This window comes from Tympanuchus pallidicinctus, unplaced genomic scaffold (assembly GCF_026119805.1).
Source record: "Tympanuchus pallidicinctus isolate F22 unplaced genomic scaffold, pur_lepc_1.0 scaffold15, whole genome shotgun sequence".
NCBI classification, from domain to species: domain Eukaryota; kingdom Metazoa; phylum Chordata; class Aves; order Galliformes; family Phasianidae; genus Tympanuchus; species Tympanuchus pallidicinctus.
The window spans coordinates 25,143,747-25,167,153 of NW_026294669.1; the positions used below are offsets into that span (position 1 = coordinate 25,143,747).

A 23,407-nucleotide genomic window follows, 5' to 3' on the forward strand; every position below is an offset into this window, starting at 1 on the left:
AATCATAGAATCATAGAATCACTAAGGTTGGAAAAGACCTAAAAGATCATCCAGTCCAACCGTTCACCTATTCCCAATAGCTCCTACTAAACCATGTCCCTCAACACAACATCCAGTCTTTCCTTGAACACCCCCAGGGACGGTGACTCCACCACCTCCCTGGGCAGTCCGTTCCAGTGCCTGACCACCCTTTCTGAAAAGTAATACTTCCTCATGTCCAGCCTGAATCTCCCCTGCCGCAGCTTGAAGCCATTCCCCCTGGTCCTATCACTAATGACACGAGAGAAGAGGCCGACTCCCAGCTCACTACAGCCTCCCTTCAGGAAGTTATAGAGAGCAATGAGGTCTCCCCTGAGCCTCCTCTTCTCCAGGCTGAACATTCCCAGCTCCTTCAGCCTCTCCTCATATGGCCTGTGTTCCAGACCCCTCACCAGCTTTGTTGCCCTCATTTGTCAGAATACTTGTGGGGAACACAAATGAGTTCAGACTAAGTGGCCCATGTTTGGTAGAGGAAATCCATTCCTTCCCACTCAAGAATCTCTTCCCATACAACATAACGCAACACTAAAATCTATCTCGCATTGCAGACACACATTTTGTTGCCATTACAGGAGCTGATCCTGCTGGAAACACCACCTTGAAATTCTCCTGGATCTCAGCCAGAGGATGAAGCAAAATTAGAAGATATTCCTCCACCAAGCTTGAAACAAAAAGAAATACAAAGAAAGGAATAGAGCTTGAATACAATGTGGGATGTTATCTTAAAATGAGACTATTAATTCTTCTGACTTCTTGACTTTCACAAGGTCTGTCTGCTAGGTACCATGCCAGGTCGACTCCATCTTGGAGATACCTGTTTGACCATGCCCAGAGTCTTCTGACAGCTGTCATTCCCACAGCTTCCTTAAAGGTAAGATATCTCTGCTGCCCCTGTTTTAGAGGGGGCAGATGTTTGCTTACATTCTTAGGTACCCAATGACATGCAGTTAATCAGAGCTGTTGTGGTTCTCGGGCACCTTCAGTTGAGTTTGGCACCTAATTAGTCCCAGAAAAACAAGACATGAAGTTAGAGTTCATAGCCAAGAACAGAACTGAATTCAAGCAGAAACCCCAACAACGTGACCAAACTAATAACTGCCACGAGACAAACCTTTATGATACTCCAGCAACCAAAGTGCCATGCACCATGGAGAGGTGAGCAGGAGGCATATCTGTAGGCAACCACCACAGAGAGAGAAAGCCAGCTTCATCTACACCCAGCTCTGCAGGCAACAAGTATTTCTGGGGGCTCAGGTCTCCTCCGGCAGGGATTCAGGCCAGCCAGCTGCCATGCACAGGCCCAAGAAAGCCACATATGGTTCTAGAGCAACAGGAGACCCTCAAACCAGACAGCTCCCCATCCCAGGGGGAATGCAGCTCCTAGCAGCTTCCACAGCAAATGACGAAAACCCACAGAAAAGCTGCTATTGATGCAGCTGGCAATTTTAAGAGAACATAACTAAAGCCAGCCTACAAACCACAGTTTTGGCACAAGGTTCCAAATTTGCTCCACAATGCTGCCTTTACTGAAGTAAAAAAACAGTGAAATGCATTCATACGGGTCCCCTCTATTTTCACCTCATTCCCAATCAGGATGAAAAATCACACTCCTGCCTAGGACTAGAGTCACATTTCAAATGAACCAAGATTCACAATTAGATGCAGAACCTGAAGGTCATGTTTTCATCTCTGCTTCAAGGGAAGTGAAGAGCAGATAACCTCAGTGCTAGAACATGTGTCACCAAACAATGGTATGTCAGGGAAACATAACACATGGTTTTAAAGAATCTCCTTAGAAAGCTCAATATAAAGTGAGTTCCAAAAACAACTTTGAGGAGAATTATTAATAAAAAGACACAAGTCCTTGATGTTGGAAACCAGCCTTGTAGCCAGAATTCAGGTTCTTTTGATTCTAGACCACTGTCCACTGTCCTTTGAAAACAGCTCATCTGCCTAGTAAGGAAGCCCTGATTCATGTAGCATATGCTATGTGTGCACAATCGAATGCTTCAGAACTGTGCATCAAATGCTGGAGAGTCCTTGCATATCTTACAGGTTTTTCTCCACATTTTCTCCACAGAGAGCAAAGAAAGATTAATAGAAGAAAGTGCCCATGACTGTAGTGAGAGGCAGAAAGCTCTCTAAAATGCTGCTAAAACAAATGTGAGCTCTTCCAGGTGATATTTTGTTTGTTTCTGCAGAGGAGGAATGGGTGCAGAAACTGCTGTCTAGTTGCTTACCTGCACACTTGAAGCTCTGAACTGTGAGCCCTCTTTCTAGAGACAGCGTAGTCAGGATGCTGAGGAAGCTGGTTGTCACAGACTGGCGCTTGCTCTTCCTGAAATCATTTCCAAAGGGTCGATCTCCAGGTTTGTTTCGAAGCGTGACCTGTGGGTTCTGACCTAGACTTCTAGTGGCATTGGCTGCTGTTTTCAGTGCTTCCATCCACTCCTGAGCCCTCTGACGGGTCTCTGCACGCAGGCGAAGGACATCTTGAGGAAAAATTACCTGAAAGCAAGAGTCACAGCCATCTTGAGTATCTGTCTGAACTGACAGGCAAACATCAACATTGTAGCTCAGCAGAGGGTCTTCATCAAGCCTACCAGGTTGAAATGCCATTAAATAAGACCTATTTAAGACAAAAGTAAATGCCTTCCAGTTATTTTGGACAGTTAACCTATAAAGAGTCCCTGATTTGAGAATATTTTGGTATTCTTTAGTATTTTCAGTCAAATTCATAGACAGCAAAAGTTCCATGGGCTTCTCTACCAATCCGTTAGTTTGAGAATGGTCACTGCTATTGTCAGGCTCTGGCACATTCTCCACTTGCTCTGGCTGTCTTGTGAAAGCAGGCACAGAAGCACGCATCACTTCCCAGAGCTTCCGCCCCCAGTCCAAAGCTTCCCATGATGACTCTGCCTTCAGCTGCAGCTGAGAGTTGTCTGACAGGACAACCTCCACCACCTTGGCTTCAATGCTACCAGTAACAGTGACCCTTTGAAAATGCACAAGCGGGTACATGGTGGGAAGAGTCTGGTTGCCACTGCTGTCCAGGCAATACAGGTACAGTTTGGATGGGGAGAGCTCAGCGTAACAGGTTTGCCAGTAGCTGTCATTGTCTCTTCTAATTTCTAAGTATCCCTTCTTCAGAATATTTGGGAACGTAGGCTTGTGTTCTAGAAGAAACAAAATGAGAACATTAATTCATTTTAAATAACATCTCACTTTGCTCAGTCATACTGGCTTACACTTTACTACTGATCAGGCACAATGCATTCAGAGGCTAAGACCATGGAAATAGCCTTTATCCAATATGCTATGATTATAAAACACAATCTTACTCAGAGATGCCAAAGCACTTTACAGAGAGGAGCAGGGAAACAGGGAAAAACAAGCAATTTCTCGGCAATAATCCAGCAGAAGTGACAGAACAACGAAACAGTGCAAGCCTACCAGAACCTAGTCCAGAAGAGTACAGTATTGTAAGGTGAACATACAAGTGGCAATGGCAACACAAAGATGCTAAGCACAGATGATGTCATCTACGTATACTTCACAGTGAATATACCACCAAATTTGATATTTGGCCCATCAGGTCATATGATAGACCTGGGTTGAACTCAAGTGCACTCTCACTTCCTCTCTGAAGAAGACAGAGGAATGAAAAAAAGGAAAAAGCTCGTGAGAAGTAAAGGCAAGGAGATTGCTTGCCAAATACCATCACAAGCAGCTACTACTTAGTGAAAACTAGTTTAATTTACAGCAAACTGAAATACGTTTGGACAGAAAAAACAAAAAAAAGACGACGACGACAAAACAGCGCCTTGCTGCCCATCTTAATGGTCTCATGCCCAGGGGACAAACTTGCCCAGCAAAGGATCTCCAGTCCCCCCGCCGTTCCCTCAGCAGCCCCGCAGGCGCCGCCCGCCTCGTGGAGCTGCACAGCTGCGAGACCTTTAGAGCCGTTGGAACCGGCCGCGCCCAGCAGGGGGCAGCCCGCACCTGCGCCAGCTGAGCCGTGCCCCACCGCAGGCGCTGCCAGCAGGTGCGAGCACTCCTTCCTCCTGGGATGGACGTGCCCATCTTTGTCCCAGTGCAGTTCGCTGCCACGCCCTAATGGCGAGTTTAACATCTGGCACGGCACAACGCAGCCGTGAGGAGCGAAGCGTTGCCCTGTTGGACTCTACCCTTCCTGTGATGGGACTTGGCCCTTGGCCCCAGAGCCTTTCAGAGGGATGGGGTAGGCAGCTGGAGGCGGGAAACATTTCCAGCATCACCACTGAACCAGCTACTAAGAGTGTAAAACATGAGCTCCTCTGACCATGCCTAGGATGCCTTCAACACAGAGCAAAGTACCTGGGTTTGACAGAGCTTGGAAGCAAAGAGCTCAGGATGTGGCTGTGTGTACAGTCCCTCATCCCCACCAGGCTTCCTAGGAGGGCTGGCTGGACTGCTCTCAATGAAGCCCGTGGAAAAGCATTTACAGGATTAAGTAGACAAGTTTCAGTCTTAATCAATATCCATGAGAATTAATTGTTTTGGAATACTTAATGTGTGTATGCTACCTCCCATCCACACAAACAAAATGGATGCTTAAGTTTTGCTTTGCCAACCTGGCCTCAGCTTTCCCATGTAGCCCATATATAGAGAACGGAGACTGCCCTTAACACCATGCTCAAAAAAGCACTCTTCAACGTATCTGGAAAGACTTTCTGCATATATATACATATATAAAATCATAGCAATTGAAAAATCATTGTTTTGGCAGTAGGTATAAAAAGCTGAAAATAAATAAATAAAACTTACATTGCAGACAAATAGGCTACCCAAAAATATCTCAACTAAATGTGAAAACTGAAAGCCCAATCTAAAACTTACAATGGTAGAGAAAAAGCACGCTCTCATAATCCCAAATGGATACACACATGTGCATACACACACTAACAGAGAACCAATTTTGTTCACCATCCATCTCTGGCCCTGACATTCATTAGTATTTCTGCGCTAACTCAAAAGCCATTAATTTATCTGAAACCCACACTAATCCCTTTGTAGTGCAGATAATGGGCATCCATTCTAGACTCATCTTCCCTTTCTATTAATCCAATCAGGGAGGCAGCACTTCTGCAGCTCCAACTGCAATCTCTCTCGCTTCCATCAAGTACAGATGACAGTTCAAGCTTCTCCATAATAAGACAACTCATAACCTTCCCCCAGCCACCCCTCCTTCATCTGCACACGTTTGCTCATCTTTTGTTGAGTTACAGAAAAGCTATCTCTCCCTCTCTGCCATTCACAGAAGCACCCCCTCCTCCCTTCTTCACCCCACTCCCTCCTTCAAGCTCAGCTCCACTCTAAATGAGACAAAACCAGCAGCCAACTTGATTAACATTCAAATGTATCATATTGTTTAGGCCAGGGCAGTAGACGCTGACGGAGATGTGCTGAATCCACACACACATCCCTTACAGCCCTCTGCTCCCAGATCTCCTCCACATGCAGTGTGCCAGACAATGCCTTTCCACTCAGAGAGAAAATGCTCCCACCTCTCCATCTGCCTTCAAAACAGAAACTAATCCACTGCAGCTCTTCCTCTTTACAGAAACAAGGAGAATAAACTGAGGAAGTATTAAAAAAAAGTGGAAGTAGTAACAGTAAATGGCCTGTGCCTGGACCATTTGGAGTTATAGTTTCAAGTGATGAGGAGGAAGGAGGCAGAAGGAAGCAGAGAAACTCAGCAACTAAGGACAGGACAATATGCTCTTCAGCATCTCTCCTCTCCTCTGGGGAGAGAGCTAGGCACCCTGCACTCAGCACACACCTACCACTTTCCATGCTTGGTGATAGCAGAGGGAGTGCAAAGGTTGTCTCAGCATATCCAGGAGTTGAGGAACATGGCATCAACTGACATTCTTGTGTCCCAGAAAAACATGCCCTGCACTGCACCACAGAAGCATTTCTGATTTCAGCAATACCAAGTAACTTGGAAATGTTTCATTTCTGAATGACTTGCCTTTTGAGGCAGTATTCCTGTCTGGATTTTCTGGTTCTCAGAGACATGAACAAATCACAGAGCTTTTGTCAGTAGTCCTCACCTCAAATTTGTGTAGAATTCAGCAGGTGCCTTTCTGACCTGAAACGCTCTCTCAGATCACGATGGATTGCTGTCCCACAGACTCCCGAGTTGTGAGAGACAGCACTGCCAGACATGTGGTCAGAGAGTATAGCTGCAGAACCCTGTGGAAGTCACCTTAAACACAAAAACAGTTTTTCTCTAACCATTTCCCAATTTAAGTACAGTTTTGGCATGGCAATCTCAACCAGAGATATGAGCTAGAAAATGCTGGGTCCTACTCCCAGCTCTGCCACTAACTCTGTAAGTCAAGTTGGCCAACTCATTTGTTTGTGCTTTTTGTTTACCTCCACTTTGCACAGTGTTTTCTGTACACTTTCCTGTATGCTGTATGTTTTTGATCACACTGTTCTTAAGGCTCTTGGGAAGCCCTCCGACAGAACACCCTCATGCTGCTGCTGCCAGAACAAATTAGACACGAGTTCTTCCTTAAGTCAGCAGAACTAGTGACTTGCTTGGGGCTTGCAGGATTAGGAACTAACTGTCCCTCAGCTGGCATGACTAAGATCTGTGATGCTCACTGCCCTCCCACTTAAAACCACCATCTCTTCTTCCCATCCATTTTCCATCTGGCTCTGTAGGTGCTTCTTTTGCAGGTAGAAGAAGTGAGAAAAATCAAACGAAAATGCATTTGCTGATCCTTGTATAAATTCACTCAATTCTACTTCAAAAAGAAGGAAGAAAGAGTATAAAATGACTGACAAAGCTATGAAAACAGAGTCATTGGTTCACATTGCTAGTGACCACTAACACCTCTAAGGGAAAAGTCTTACATATTGTAATAGCAACAAATGTGTAAATTCAGTTATGATAGTCATCACAACAACATCACTGGAAGCAATCAGCACTACCCCCAGGAGATGAAAAACTATTAAGATTTATGGAGTGCTGTAACTCCATAGGACATAACCCTCCCAACCTAACTCGCTGGTGCCTTTTACTGTAATCCTCCTGCGTTGTCAGTTTCTTTACGTGACCCCCCTCCCATAGCCTCCAGTGCACCTGCCCTCCCAAGGCCCCACAGGCAGCGGAGCAGACAGGGCACTGCTGCTGCCCTGTCAGCCCCTGTAGCCCCTTCAGCTCAGAGGGTGCCCAATGAGAAACCAGGACTGAGCCATAGGGGGGCAAGTGCAGCACTCCCCAAATCAGACAGAGCAGTTAGAGGGGAAGTCTGATCTAGCAGATGAGATGATCCAGATTACACTTCCGTCTGATCTTAGGCAAAACACCTCATCCCATCCCTCTGTGTCTCTGCTCAGTCTTGCTGCCTTTACTGCATGGTTTGTTTAAGCTGTAACCTCTTGGGAAAAGGGGCTGTCCCTTGCTAAATGCAGACAGCCCTTAGCACCAGTGGAGGACTCCAGCCCAGTGGAGGGCATCCGTCTCATACTGGATTTTAAACAATTTTGATACCTCAAATCTTGACAGGCTCCAAATCTCTGCAAGCACAGCTTTCCCTTGCCTACCTTTTAATGCTGAAAACAGACTGGCCTTCCGAGGGCACTGGATGCTCCAACTGGCTGAATGCTTTCTGGGATTATTTCCAACTAGTCTGAGGCTTCCTGCTCTTCACAGAGGAAGGTGCTAAGTGTTGTTTCCACACATCTGCCTTTTGGATGGCTGCACTACTGTGTTCTACACAATACTACACAGCTATAACGCTCTACCATCCTTGTGGCAATTGGTCCGCTCTAACTGTGCAACCTCTACTTACTGCTGACAAAAGACAGTGCTAATGGAGTGTTTTTGCAAAACCACAAATAGTAATTAGACTTTACAAATCTCCCTAGTAGACCAGAAGGAGCTGGGCTTCACCTGGCCATCAGCAGTGTGCCAGTGTGAGGTCTTCACATCATACCCTCAGCATTTCACATCGCTCAAGATCTCTGGCCACTCCCACTCTGCAGCAGCTCCCTTAGCACAACCTCTCTGTTTTCTGTCCAGCTGTCTTTGAGGCTCCATCCCGAGCAGGACAACAGTGGCAACTGATGGCTCTGCCATCTCCTGCTCTGTGACCCACTGCCAGGAACCAACTCAGTGCAGCAATACGTACTACTAAATGCTGCAAGAGCTAGCAACGTTGGCACAGAGATAATGCCAGCCACTGCTGCTGCTGAAGGCAAGGATATCTGGCCAACAAAGATTCCTCTATTTTTCAAGCAGATTAAGTAATTTTCTAACAAAGCTGAAGAGAGATGAATTAGGACTGGGATTTTGTTTTAATTTCAATGACTCCCATTTTCCTGTCAATTTGCATTAAAAAGTTAAGAATTACATTTCAGGAAGAAATTCCCCTTCTGATCAAAGAACAATTTGAGTGTCAAATTCCCAAAGTCAAAGAGGATAGTCGAAGGCTCCAAGGAGCTCTCAGTTATGACATGATTTTGCAACTCAAAGCAGCCAGACCCTGCAGGTCTTATGACCGTGATTTCAGCAGCCTCTGGCTGTAATTTTTATGCACTTGCATAAAAATGTTTACAGACATAACCTAAACAGTATCTTTCCCCAGCAGATGACACTTGCTGATTTCTGGTACAGACTCCCTACTATCACCACCAAGCTGTATCACACTTGACAGCCATGTCAAATATCAGCGAGATATAAATCATAAATAACTTCTTTGCTTAAGGATTAACCTACTCTCAACTGAACTCAGATTGCAAGTGTTGCTGAAAATTTGTAGGCCCAGGAGCCTGCTTGCTCTGCTAGCTCTACTCGCTTCTGCGAATGACATTAACACCACAATGATGTGCTTATGTCCCTCTTTCACAAGCAATCAATTTAGGCAAAGAAGAAAACCCTCACAACTTCCCTCACCAATTCACATGCGCTTCAGCAGTATCCCTTCAATCTGCTCCTTACCCAGCTACTGAGTACTACATGCATGGCAGCGTTTGATTAAGATGGAATTGAGACTGCTTTATGCCACATAAGGTCAGTGTAGTGGTAGAAAAATGAAATCCCTCAAGTCAACGTGATGCCTGAAGTAGGATAAAGCAGTTTTGTAAAACTCAAAGATCAGTAGCAATCCTCAGTCTGCGAACCACTATTGTGCTGCTCATGAACAGAAATTTAGATATATTTTTCCTCCTCAAAAATATAGAGAAGTTTGCCAATGTAACACGATGGAAAGCGCAGCAATGACAGCAGAGCAGCAAGGTCTTAGGCTGCAGCAAGTGAGGGTTTGCTCAAATACAACAGCTGGGGGCACCAAAAAAAAGGAAACAAGCTGCTTACCTTCTGAAGGCATCAGGTACACAGGGATCACCAGCAAGATACCCTCACCTCTACTAAAAACCCTTAAATGAGGTCTGGGAAGGGACGGATGCTGGCTTGACCCCTTCCAGTCACTCAGGTACATGGCATTGCATTGCATGCACCTGAGCTCCCCTGGGTTGGCCCTTCCTTCCTACCATATGCTCAAACACTGTTTCAAGCAGTGACTTAGCATTTCCACTACATGTCAGATATCCAAGAGTTGCATGAAGTTGGGAACCAAACCTCTTTTGAAATATTCTCTGTAGTACTCCTGAAGATATGACCAGACCTTTGCCATGTTATAAATGGTGGCTAGGTTCCCAGACAGGTAAAAAGATGCAAAGAAAGGGAAACAATGTAAATCAGAGAGGCAGAATGAGAGAGAGGCAGGTGAAAAATCAGTGGACTTTGGTCTTGTTAGCCATTTTAAGGCAACCATTTTCTTCAACATGACTGTTTTGCCATGTTGCAGCACTGCAACCAAACCATAGGTGCAGCATCCTGACACAGTAGTGCCAAAACCAGGGGGGCCGTTTGAGTAACGACCTGCACAGCCTGCTGGCAAGGGGCACCAGGCCATCAGTTCTCTGCAGCTGGGACACTTTCAGCACACAGATGCTCCTCCACTCAGTGAAAGCTCTTCAGTGCCCCATGCTCACAGGCATGGCAGGCAAAATAAGCAGCTACCAGGGAAAAACATTATAGCACTCACACTCCTAGGACTGGTTGTGTTTGAATGAAAACATCCACATGACTGTCAAAGATGACTACCCATGCACTGTGTTTTAATGATCTAAGCGATCTTCCTTGAGATGCTACAGAAGCAGTATTCTCTTTCTGTTTGCCAGGACACATGCCCAGAAATACAAAAGTCTGTCTTGAATCTGCTTGCAACTTCCTTCTTTTCTAGCTCCACTTACTGTTTAACACTGCTCTGCAGTGCTCATTTCTGGTACACTAGCTGCGTTGCCAGCAGGCCTGAGAAGATACAACCCCAGAAGGCACAGCTTCTTTCAGAGCTTTTTCCTTCACAGAACATGGAGTGGATCCAGTTTCATTTTATTTGTATTATGAGAAAGTAAGCAGCAGGAACAGATAAGCTCAGAGTAATAAATATAATATGAAGATGAGATGAAAAAATATAATTGTGATTGTGAAGAGCTAATCTGTGCTGCAACTTGGCCAGCGTCGGAGGACGGGGAGACCTCTGCAGGCTCCAGAGGGAAGTCCTTCATTGCCACGGGGACTAATAGGAGCAGCTGCAACCTGCACTCCGTACCTCATATGCATTGGTTTAATCTACAAAGACCCAGAGAAGGATGCCTCCATGACTTCTTCCACCACCCCAGCAGCTTTCAGCCAACCTGCATATACATTTTTTGTCTGTTGTGGAGTACAGTTACCAGTCCCAGGTACACATTCCTGCAACACTGACTTTCTTGGTTTTGCTTTTCTGTTTTAAGCTCAGCTCAAAGTAGAAGCAAACTCTAAGGTAGGCTCTCCAATAAATACAAAGGGAAGAAATACCACAGCTACCATCTGAACCCTGCAAAGCAACAGAACAGAATATGCCAGGGAAACAGGTTAGAAGTTCATTTTCAGACCACAGGTCTCATTCCCCAAGGGAGGTACCATCACTCTGAGACAGACATCCCATGCAGAAGGGCTGTGGGAGAGCACACAGCAAGCACTGACAGATGCCTCATGCCTTCACAAAAAGCAGTAGGAAAGCATGAGCTGAGCATCTTAGAGGTACTGACTGCTGCTGGGCTGCAGCAGGGTCCTGGCAAAAGTTCTTCAGCCACTCTTATCAGCCCATTTCCCACCCTTCCTTCTTCACTTCTAAGATCCCAGGAATCAACCCTACTGAGACTCCTCTACAAAAGGTATTTTGAATACAGCTTTGAGCTCAGTCCACTTCTGACATTCACAAAATAAATCATAGAGATGGAGACAGTGGTTGAGTGCTTCTGAAGCCCTGAGCACAACCTTTTCCATGTGCTGCTTGAGAAGGGAAAAGGAAAAACTATCACCTGCTGAAATATCACCTGAGACAGCTCACTGGGGATGCCTGCCTCAATCTGATAACAGGACCTCCTGTACGCCACACAGTGCTGGCAGAGAAGCCTTATTATTGACAGGCACAAACAGCATGCTTGAGTTTTTGTTAATTGTTTACAGACTGAATAGCCAGCATTTCTTAAAGAAACAGAACAGAGATCTCAGGCTTCACAGCAAAACTTCATATACCTACCCTCTTTTTAATGGCTGCTCTTTCATTACTTCATAAAAGCTGACTTAGTTTGCCATTCTCCCAATAGCTTTAGCATGTAAAGTTGTTTTTTTGTTTAGTTTAGGAAATGACTTTTCCTCAGAAAAATGAATGAAATAGGAGCAAAAAGTGAAACAAGCTTAGTTTTTCAAACAGAAGTGAAGACTGTTTTAAACACTGACCTCTTCACCAGACAAACAGACAGAGCTGTATCAAAGACAAGCCATGCTATTTTACATCATCCTAGGAGTTAGCTCATAGGGTTTTTTTGTTGTTGTTGTTTGTTTTGAAACAACTAGCTTCTTTTGGAGGTAAATATTAAAAACAAACAGAAAAGCCTCCACTTCTACAGAAACAATAACATATCCATACAAACCTGTGTTTCCTTGGATGTCTTGTCCCTTGGTCAGTGCCAGGTAGGAGAGCAGAGCGCAGTTATTGTCCTGACCTGGCAGAGCTGGCTGCTGCAGAGAGGTGCCAGTGAAGACGACTCCCCAGTTTACATGGCTGATATCAGAGCGTGAGCGGTTGTGTCCTGGCTTGAACGTGGAGGCTTCTTCATTCCGCACCAGGATGTCATTCACTGACCGAGGCCTGTCCCTCCTCCGCTGGCAGATGTTGAAGATGTTAAAAGCAGCAGTCTCTCCTTCCCCTGCCCAAGCAAGGTTGTCAGCAGCTGTTCCCCTCCGCACCACATGCTGATCTTTGGCAGAGAGTGCTGTCTGGGCTTTCGTTTCCAAGAGGCCATTTTTGCAGTGATCCCAAATGAGGCTACTTTTGGCTAAGGAGGCGACGTTCCTTAGATTCCTGCTCTCTGTTATCTGATGAAACACCTCATGCCCAACCAGCTCAGGCACCTCCTGGACACCAAATACCCCAGAGGGCTGCACAATCTTCTCAAGCTTAGTATCAAAACTATTGAAAAAGTCTTCAGTCACTTCCAAGGCAGGGCTAATATCATCAACTTCAAGAGCTTCCATGTCCTGTGCTGCCAGTGGGCCCAAAGGAAATGGGTGCTTCACATCTGCCCTTTGCACACCACTAACTCAGAGATGGTAGGACAAGTCCACACATCAACCACAATTCGTACTGGCAGAGAGGAACTCAACCAATCCCTTTCTTCAGATGTGAGACCGAACATTCATGACAAAGTTGGCTGTAGTCACTCTAGAAAGCACGCTCATAGTGATAACAGCTCACCTGCAAAGCAAAGCAAAGCATCATGTGAGCATGGGCTTTTTCCCAGATAAATATGTTTATCTGCATCATTCTTTCCACAGTCACAGTATGTTCTCTCTTCTTGGTCAGAGAGCAGGGTGGGCCACCAGATGAAGGGATACCACTTACTAACCAAATGTCAGTAGCACCCCTCTAATATGCCATGTATGGAACTTAGTACAGTTTCCCACCAGACTGCAAAGCAAGCCAACTGATCTCAATTACTTTTTTTCTCCTGGATTACTTGCATTCTTTGTCTTAGGACACTGACACTAGTTTGCAACAACTACTTTGCTGCTTGTCTGCATAAACAGAACTGTGATATTTAATAAATCAGTGCTAATAGGCTGCTGCAAAGCAACTGCTGCACATTTCTCTCTAGAGTATTGCTGGGAACCTGTGGGAAATAGTGTGGCAACCTAAATCCCAGAAAGGTAACACATCCTATGAGCAAAACAAAATATACCATAACCCATACTATCATAAAGCTGCAGATCTTTATCTCCCAGCAGCTGGTTTGGAAAGTCTTAATAGAGAATTTAATAGCTTCCAGCTTTAAGGTTGGAACTACTGAAGAGCTGTATTGAGCTCACTTCAGGACGGAAGGGAGGGTTATTACACTCCCTGGGGTGCAATAAGGGGGTGTCTCATTGCCAAGCTCTGTCTCACCATGCCTGCTGCCTTCTAACCTCTACTTCTTGAAGATCCATCCACGGTGCTGCCCTGTTTGAGGGACACGCAGGGAAGCTAGGTTCAAATAGGGAAAAATCAAGCATGCATGTTCTTGGGACCTAGAGACTGGGTGCCAGGAGTAAAACAGCTCTCATAGCACTTGGAACAGGCACACGCAGGATGGCCAAAAGTCAAAGAGATCGGTTTTGGCCACATCAGTTTGAGGCCTAAAAGCAACAAAGCTGCATTAGCTCAGAGCTCTGTCTAGATTAATACACTCTTAGCAGAACTAATTAGCCTGGACAGGGCTGATAATTAGCAGCTCATTAGCTTGTGAATACTGCTAAGTGCCACCAAGACCCACGAAGATTTACACTTAGCAGGAAAAAACATCTATTAAACAGCATCAAACACACATCATGCTTATATTTAAAGTTTTTTTGGGTTTTGTTGTTTCCTGGTGTTTTTTTGTTTGTGTTTTTTGTTTTTAAATCAAGAACAGTCAACTTGCCTTCCCCTAACTTAAGTTCGCAAAGCCATTTAAACAGAGTCTCCTTCCTTAAGCCACAGGAAGGAAGGAGACCAGAACCCACCAAAGAAGGGCACAGAGTCCTGGAGCACAAAACCTCCACAGGCACTCGCTGGCCTCCTCCCTCCCTCTGCTTTGGCCACAACGGTCCTGTGCTGGAAAGCAGCAGCTCAGCCTCCTGTGTCACAGATCAGCATTTCAGACCATCATCTCTCTAAGCACATTCCAATTAAAATAAACAAACAAATAAATAATAAAAAACAAACAAATAAATAACCACATACATAACTCTGGAAACTTCAGGGCTTTACACTGAGACCTTTCTCCCCCACCTTTTTGCAAGGATTCTCTTCACTTTTCTCACAGCAAACTAGGACTAAGACAAACTGAAGAATGAGACAGTAATGGAAGAGCCAGAATCAAAATGGAGTGCTGAACAAAACACATACAGAGTGGTTTCAAATCAGAACAGTATGGGAACACTCTTTGCAAAGCTTGCAATAGTACTTGTTGATGGCAGTGGGAAATGAAGCCACTCCAACCATATCCACGTCACCTTAAAGAAGCAAAGTTCACTCTCAAGGTCATTCTTGCCATTTACCCCTGAGCAACACTCTGCTCGTGGTGCCTCAGAGCTCCAGCAGGCTGAGCAACACAGTGTGTTTCAACCCATCCACTTATTCCACGTCCTCCCATGCTATATCTTTAAAGTAAGAATGGCATTTGGAAATTGCAAAACCACAAAAGGCTTTCATTTGAACAAAAGCAGCACCAGCACAACCCCATGCCAAGAGAGCTGCAGGCTGACCACACAAAGGCACTACCTCCTGAAATGGCAGAGAACACAGCCCGGCTCTCACATAAGCACCAGAGCAGCAATCACTCTACAAGGGTTTGTGACATGCCACTGAAACACTGCAGAGGAAGAATTTCAGTGATAGCACATGCAGTTCTTTATTTTAAATCATCAAGAAAGGTGAAAAGGGACAGGAAAAAAAAAGACACTTACATTAACAGGTTTGTTCTTAACTGCTGGAAGCTTTGCCTCACGTAGCTGCATGTTCCTCTGGATCCTAGAGACTGGAATTTCCAGTCATGCAGCCACGCAGAGTGCTGTAGAACTACAGCTGACCTCATTTTCGGGGAGATGCTGAATCACAGGATCATGAGAAGGTGGCAAGCCCTGCATCATATGGCATGCAAAGGGCAACACTCATATCCCCTACCTTTGTTGATCAGTCCTGCTCAGTAGGTACAGGCAATGTGATCTCAGTGGCAGTGACAGGCAGATCACATCCTACTACATTAGAGCCTCCTCAGGTCAGAGAAAGAGTTGTGCCATGCGTGCAGTGGCTCCCTCAGCACTGGGATTCAATGAATCTCCATAAGCACAAGCTGGCATCTTCTGACAGTGACATTCAGCAATGATTTCTTTCAGACTTTTAAAGGGATTTCGTGACAAATGAATGCAAGCTCTGATATGCCAGTAAACAGATCCATCTGAATCTCCTCCAGGAGAGAAAACAGTGGAAATTGCTTCTTTCACATAAGAGCAGAAAAGGAAAACAAAACATTAGGATGAACTCCTTTAAAATTACTATCACATGTATTGCCTCATGTATTGCTTCTCAGAAACATCTGAAATTTTCCAAGGACATTCAGCCTAGGATGGTGAACACAACAAAGAGGGATGCATCAGCCAGACTACTAAAAACTACCAAAGCTACAGGCAGCTGTAAGAAAGCCATCTTAACCAAAATTGGTGAAGGCAGTGCATGGTTCTTAGCAAAAACTGCTCAGCATCGGTTTGTAGCAGCTGAAAAATAGCTACTGTGGATACAGCTTCTGTCCACAGATGTGCAACAGTCAGATAATGAATAATCACAACATGAGTTAAGTCTTTACTATCACGAGAGCATAACGTCCACATTACTCATAGAAGAGGCAAGCAGCAGTGACTGCAGGTCATGCCACACGAGATATAGAGTTTCCTTTTAGTTAGGTATACACAGGGCCTCAAGAAGCCACAAGGGCCAACCAAGCTGACAGAGCAATGTGGCCACAGAAGAAAGCCATGCATGACAAATGCCAGGGAATATACGCTGGAACAGATATTCTCAATTCCTGATGTGCTTTTCTGGATCCCATCTTCCAGAAGAATATCTGGGTGCACACTGCAATTACTAGCAGGGAAGAGGCAAGAGCAGAAAGTAAACCTACAAGTGACAAACTTCCATGACAGTACCCAGTATGTATCCCCCAGCTCAAGCATCATAACCAGGACTACTCATTCCAGCTCGAGCAGGAGAGAAACAAGACTACAAAGATCTGTTTAGCTCTGTAATCCCCACAAGATATATATCAGACATCTTTCTGTTTGGTTGCCTAAGGAAAAAGGGTTTGTGCCACCATCCTGCCTATCTTTCAGTTGTTCTCCTTCCCTTTCTTTTGAATTACGCAGGCAAATTCAACTAGATATGGCAGTAGTGCCTTTAAAGACACAGTTCTTGCATTTGTTAAATACTGGGTAGAAAACAGGAAAATTCAGCCTTTCTGCTAAAGGGGAGGCAAGCAAAACCCAGCCCATCTTCCTTTTCAGAAGTGCCACCACTCGAGTCTCTTCAAGCATGTTAGCATTAGATAGATGTGAAAAGATCAGGAAGTAGAAAAGAAAGGAGACACGATGACACGATTTAGTAAGAGAGCAGCCAGGTTGATTTTGCTGCTCACAGGACCTCTTCAGAGAGCAAGTGATAGAGGCATATACATAAAGTGATGAGTTTCAGTTATACACAATAGATAAGTAAGGGTCTTCTCCTTTTTTTCTTGTATTTGGAGAGAGAATTAGAAAGGAACCATCAATGACATGCACAAGCAAAATTTTCAGGAGGAAACACATAAACAAGAGGAGTGCCCAGCCAGACAAAAGATAGAAATACATAAGTAACATGGTTTCACTGATTCCTAATGACTCTTAGAGTCAAATTCTCTGGCAGAGAATTTGGTATTTCTGAGAATTGTCTCTCAAGACCACAAGAGGAGTTTCACAGTTATCTGTCTGCAAAGAGAGTAGTTGTGCCTCAGTTCCTGGAAAGCTCACCCCATCCCTTCTCTGCACCTTGGAACCTGCTGAGGAAACAGGCTGCACTTACCACACACTGCATAGCAACTGTGGGCTGAAACCCTTCTGCATGCAAGAAAACAGAACAGAACATTATTTTGGAACATTTGGTAACACTTTGGTAGCAAAGCAGATTCATGCAGCCACTGTAATCTTTATCGCTTGCGTGCTGCAGATTTAGACCACTAACAAGCCCAACTCATGTCTCTAACAAGCTCAGTGTAATTAAGAGGTTATCTGAAGAAAATATGGACATAAAACCACCTTGAGCAGAACCACTGGGGCTGGCGCAGCTGATATCCAATGAGTTTTTCTGTCAGTCAGACTGAGCAACCCCAGCCTGTAAACTCTCTTTGAGTGGTACCTTGAAAAATCACAGCCTACAGGCTCTGCTCTACAAGCTTTAGCTCTGAGGGTCCCATCAGCCAAGTACTGCACAGAATCTAAATGGGATGCACTTAGGTCAGTGACTGTCCTTGAAAACCAGTATGCTGTGCAGAATCCCTAATAAAAACATGAGGGAGCTACCTTTAAATTAAGAAGTTGTGTTGTATTTGTCAGGTGGCACACTTGAGTTGATAGAAGAGAGGATGATGACATACAGGTAGCTGCTGAAGTCTTTACCACCATTTTCATACTCTGCTGGCAAAATGAAGCTGAAAAATTGAGGCAGCAAAATGTAAGGTTCTGCATAATGCCATTCTTCCAGCATCTCCCTGCTATAACTAGACAGCAGATGATATTTTGTTTTCAGTATAGCAAGGCCTACTCAGCAAACACTCTCAATGTTCTGACCACCAACTTTCTCATTCTCCCAGCACAAGATAAGTGTTATCCCAAGTAATGTAGCACACAAACTTACTAGATTCATTTAAATCTCTGAACTAAATGCCTCACAAAAAATAAAAAAAAGACAAAACTACATTACTTTTTCATATGGAACAGGCAACTGGAGTTTGAAAGAGATTGCCATATGATATTCAACGGTCTTACATGGCCTGAAGAATTGACTTTAAATGACATTTCTAAGGCACCTTTTGAAAAGTCTTTTCCCCCAGTATCCAACTGAGTGATAAACTACTTAAAATGTTCAGACAATTCTACTTTACGGTGTCATATGGAAGAACTTCTTGATTCATAATCAGGCACAAGCCATTGATGCTCAGAAGAAGCTTACAAAAACTGGAGAAAGATGCTTTCTGGTGAGGAATGCTTGCTTGTAGGGCCAGGCACCCAAGAAGATAATTGAATGTAAGCACAGCCATTTCTGTGGTGCAAAATCACCTGCTTGCTATGGCCTCCCTGAAGGGCAGCAATGAGATTTTCCTCACTAAAGGAAGAAAAAGAAAAATGGAAAAAGAGATAAAGGTGAGAAAACAGAGTGAAAAGCAGAACGTTGCATTCTGTGAGGGGACGCAGACATTTATGCGAGGGTACACAGGTATCACTCTGCAGAAGCACAGACTTCCTCAGTCACAGATCTGCCGCATTGCTTTACCAAAGAAACTTTTCTATGCATCCTCCGTCTGTGTGGCAAACTAACACAGCACAGCTATAAATACCTCATCCAACAATGAGCACACATTAACGAATAATAAACAGTGCTTGTAATACACCTTTCATTTTAACTGTACTTTGAAAAAAGTAATCAAAATGAAATAAATCTAAGCTGAGGAGTGCACACCAGAACAAAGTGCAGCGTATGCAAGCACTGTGCAAATCTCCACCTGCGCAGCAAGACACACGGCTGATCAGACATTCCATTGTGATGTACCAGCTTGTGTGCTGAGAGGAAACAGGACAACTAGTACATGACTAAGGACAGGAAACATTTTTAGTACACTTTTCTGGTTAGCACAACTGAAACTGTGAGTATCTCTCCAGTCCATATGTTCTAGAAGAACTACACTGAAGACCCTGCTTGTCTTTTATGTATTTAACACAGATCAGAAATGAAGGCATTTTCATTTTGTCCCCATGAGCTCTGAACAGAAATGAAAGGCATATGTCACTCCTAAGGATGTTGTTTTGTAGTACTCATTTCCAGAGGCTGCTGGAAATCAGGCTGCTGAGCTGTCAGCTGCTGTGTGCAGCAATGTTCTGCCCGGCGTGCCTCCCTTGCTGCCTGGAGGTGGCCATGTTTAAGTAATGAAGGACACATACAAGGGGGGCTGCCAGATAAAGATATTTATCTCCTTATAAGTAGGACAAGGGGACAATAAGAAGCTTTAGGACTTTTTTTAGATGAGGCACACTAGCTGGTATAAATAGTAATGCAGTAAGTGAATCCTTTGCCAACTATGCCAGCCTACACAATTAACTTTCAGTTAGCTCTGCAGAACAGTTTATCCGAGGTGCACCAAGCAGGGAGTAACGAGCATACCCCAGCTGAGCCAGCACAGGCCAGCATGCTCCACACCTGGCAGTAACAGCTGCTACTGCCTGCAGGCAACGAGGGCCAGAAACATGGCATCTCCACAAAGAACATGGGAGACATTTCTTCTCTAAGCTTATAACAAGGCCAAAAGAAAATACAGACTTGAATTCCAAGACTTCTGAGCAGCCCCGATCTGCAAACACAATCAACTCCTTGCTGTGGTACCCAGGGAGCTCTGCTGGGACACTGCAAGGCAGACACAGGTCTTCCCTCAACTACTGGTGGCTGAATGTCGATGCTGATGGAACTACATTTCAACTTCATTTCTAACCTCAATCTAAGCCCTCTTCCTTATCTTTCAGATAGCAGGGACCACTATGGTTTGACGCATTTACCTCTAGGGATGAGGCGTAGGAGAAAGAGAGTACAAAGGACTCCCGGAACAACAGCACAGTGACCCTGGTCCCAGCAGCCCTGCCCCAGCTACCAGCCCCCTCAGCCTCCTTCAGCACAGCTGCTGTCATCAGCTGACTCTTCCAGCACAGACACCTGCTGTTCTCTAATTCAAACTGTAACTTTATTACAAGATCTTTGCAGAAACCTATTAGAAACCTCAAAACATAATATCAAACTGCAACACTAACAACATGGTAGGCTACAGCTCTGCAGGAATGGTGCACCAACTACAGCTTGCCATGTTTTGTGTTTTAAATTTCTGATTTCTTCAATCTCAGATTAATGCACATAATTTTTCCATGCAAGATGAACACACCATGTAAGCGATGAGATGAAAACTACTCGCTTTCAGTAGGTGTTGGTCCCACCGAGAGGCAGATACTTTTGTTCCTACATACAGCAACTTGTTGTAGTCACTCAATAGGATGATGCAGCGCCTAAAATTAGACTCGTCTGTAAATCCTAACGGATCAGGGCAGTCAGCCCATATCTGCAGAGCAGATAACAGATGAGGCACATGCCACAATTCCGTCTGCCAGGCTAAACCCACCCTTCTGCGGCACACCAGGCCGGCCCGAACCCACACGGCCGGTGCCCCCCGCGGTCTCGGCGCCGCCTTTGCCCGGGCGCCCGTTGCACAAAAGCTGCGGTTTCAGTGACGCACGAGAAGATCGCGGAACCGGTCGGAATGAAAACCGAGACGCTCGCCTAGAACTGCGGAGAGACGCAGGGCCGGAGCAATCCTGGGGATACGGCCCGCTGCCGAGTCCGTACCGTAGGCGCCGGCCGGCTGAGCGCGGGCCTCGCCCCCACATCCCGGGGAAGGCGGCCCCGCGGAGCGCCAGACCCGCAGCGGACGCGCGAGGTTTACCTGGCCGCCGCGCCGCGAGGAAAGGGCTCCCGGCGGCCCGGGCCAGCCCGAGCGGAGAGGATCCGCCGGCGCGCAGCCACGGCCCGCACACGGCACGGCACGGCACGGCCCCTCTCGGCGCGGCCGCGTCCTGCCGCAATCCCGGCCCGGCCGCCGCGGGAAACGGCGCCGCGGCACCAAGGTTCCTGCCGCCGCCTTCGGGGCCGCCCGCGTCCGGCAAAGGGACGGCGAGCCTGGGGGCGGGGAGCGGCCGAGGCTCGCGCACCTGGGCGGCCACGAGGCAGGCGGCGGCACGAGGAGCTCTGCGCCGGGTCGGTGCAGCGAGCGTCGTCTGCGGCAGCAGGGGCATCTCCGGTGCAACCCAGCACACGGGGAAAGCCAAGCTGCGAGGCCGTCGCAAACCCTTCTTTACATTAGAATGCAGCGCGGGACCCCACCCAAAAACACGGGATGAGCAAAAACAGCCCGCAGGCACACTTAACTGAGTGAAGCCCGGTAACCTCAGCCCCGTGCCCGATAGCACCCAGCAGTGTGACGCCGCAGGCTGTGCACGTGGGCACGGGGCTGGCGAGGTAGTGCTGCACCAAGCTGCTGAACCGAACCCTTAACGGGGATCCTCAGCCAGCACTGTGAGGGGGGGTCTGGTACCTTTCATAAGAGGACTGATAAGAAAGCAATGGGGAAACGTTGCTTTCTTGAGAATCATAGAGTAGAATCATAAAATCATTAAGGTTGGAAAAGACCTCTAAGATCACCTAGAGCAAACGTCCACCTACCATCAATACTGCCCACTAAAGTATGGCTCTCAGTGCCGCATCTCCAAAGCTCTTGTACAATTCCAGGGATGGTGACTCCACCAAACACAATCATAGAATGATTAAGGTTGGAAAAGATCTCTGAGATCACCTAATCCAAACATCTGTGCACATCTTTCTCACACAGGTCATAGGGACCAAACAATGATAACCATTTCACCTGAAGGAGAAGACTTCATCCCCTTACTAAATGACATTTTCACATCTCTGATTCCTCACGTGCTCCTCTGTCACAGCTTTCTACAACAGAGCCCTCCTGGGCAGGGAGCTCTGTTTCCTTTTTTTAATGCAACAGACATCCTACAGCCTGTGTGACACTGGGGAGAACAAACGGCCAGCCCTATCCTTTAAGGCTGCAGTATGACAGGCTCCCATTCTCAAGAAATCTGAACTTGGAAAATGTCCTTCTTTTAACTTTACATACTGAAGAACATACATTTCAGATCACAGACTCATAGAATCATTAAGGCTGGAAAAGACCACTAAGGTCTAACCATCAACCCGCCACCTCTGTGTCCACAAAAGTTGCTAGGATGCAGCACTTTTCACCCTTTAAAGATATTGCATGATAGGAGCTGCTGCAAGCTAAAGACCTGGCAGTGGTTGTTGTGTTGACATCCAGCTTGGTGCCTTCACTCAGCAGCCATCAGCACGCAGTCCAGTGCCTCTGGTGGTAAACCTCACCAGAAAACAAACCGTGTGCCCACCTGACGAAGACACACATGGGGTCATTTTCCCACTACTTGACCATCTATTAGACTTCAGAACCTCTAACAAAAGCTGAAGTCAATGCCAAAAGAAGAACACAGTTCTTTCAGCTAACTCTGAAAGTGTAACTCAGCTGCTGTCTTTCTGTAAGAGCTTGTAGGACTGAGTGCTCTTCTTTAATCTGAATGACTCCCACAAATACAGCAGAACTCTTCTCCAAACCCCGAATTGTTGGACTGTACACTACCAAGATTGGCTCCTTTTGACCACAGTCCAAGCATCTCTCTCTTTAAATGGGGAACTCTCTGGAACCCTTAGGGCCGACACCACGTGCAAGGACGAATGCCAATTTACAAGACCCAGCAGCTCACACCGGCTGAGCGTTAGACCACCGCCTCTGAAGCGGAGCCTTTTTTCACACGTTTTAATTACTGACTCCCTAGGTGGAAGCTATTACCTCGCAGAAAGGCCGCTAACTGGCACATTCAGTGCAAGATGAAACCTTTCCGATAATTGTTCCTCGAGTTCACGTTTGTGAAAATAAATATCATCAGATGATTAAATTAAACACCACAGCCAGCCCAGCAATACACCGTTCTCACTTATCATGCGGGAAGGAGATCAAAGAGAGCGGTTCAGGTAGAGCCGTTCCAGCTCGGGTTGGTAGCTGCCTATTGAACACACTAATTAGCCCCGCTCGGGGGGCGCAGCGCGGATTTAACCCTCCCGAAATCAGCCGGCACTGCCATTCTCGTGCTCCACGAGCACTCGGATGCGGAGGGACTCCGCGAAGCCCCGGCCCGACCTCAGCGTCTCTCGGGCTCCGTCCCCCGCAGCGCCCCCTCCGGCAGCCCCCACCCGGGAGGTGCTTTTGGGGGCGCCGCGCTCCCGCCCGCCGTGCCGAGCCTTCCTCGGGCGGAGCGGGGCGAAGCCGCCCC

The 23,407-nt window shown here is 46.2% G+C and overlaps 1 protein-coding gene across 8 annotated transcripts in view; it reads right to left on the reverse strand.

Moving 5' to 3' along the window:
- The window catches only part of PLEKHM3 (pleckstrin homology domain containing M3), a 99,652-nt gene that overhangs the window by 64,793 nt on the left and 11,452 nt on the right, over positions 1–23,407 (reverse strand). For 6 of the 8 annotated variants that reach the window (XM_052676224.1, XM_052676223.1, XM_052676222.1 and 3 more), the window contains 2 exons: positions 12,079–12,902; positions 2,280–3,215 (listed from right to left, as the gene is read on the reverse strand). In XM_052676224.1, coding sequence (XP_052532184.1) covers positions 2,280–3,215; positions 12,079–12,682 — 1,540 coding nt within the window. In that variant the 5' untranslated portion in view covers positions 12,683–12,902. Of the gene's footprint in view, positions 1–2,279; positions 3,216–12,078; positions 12,903–15,347; positions 18,700–20,946; positions 21,071–23,407 lie in introns of those variants that run through there. The other 2 variants (XM_052676225.1, XM_052676228.1) reach the window with 2 other exon arrangements.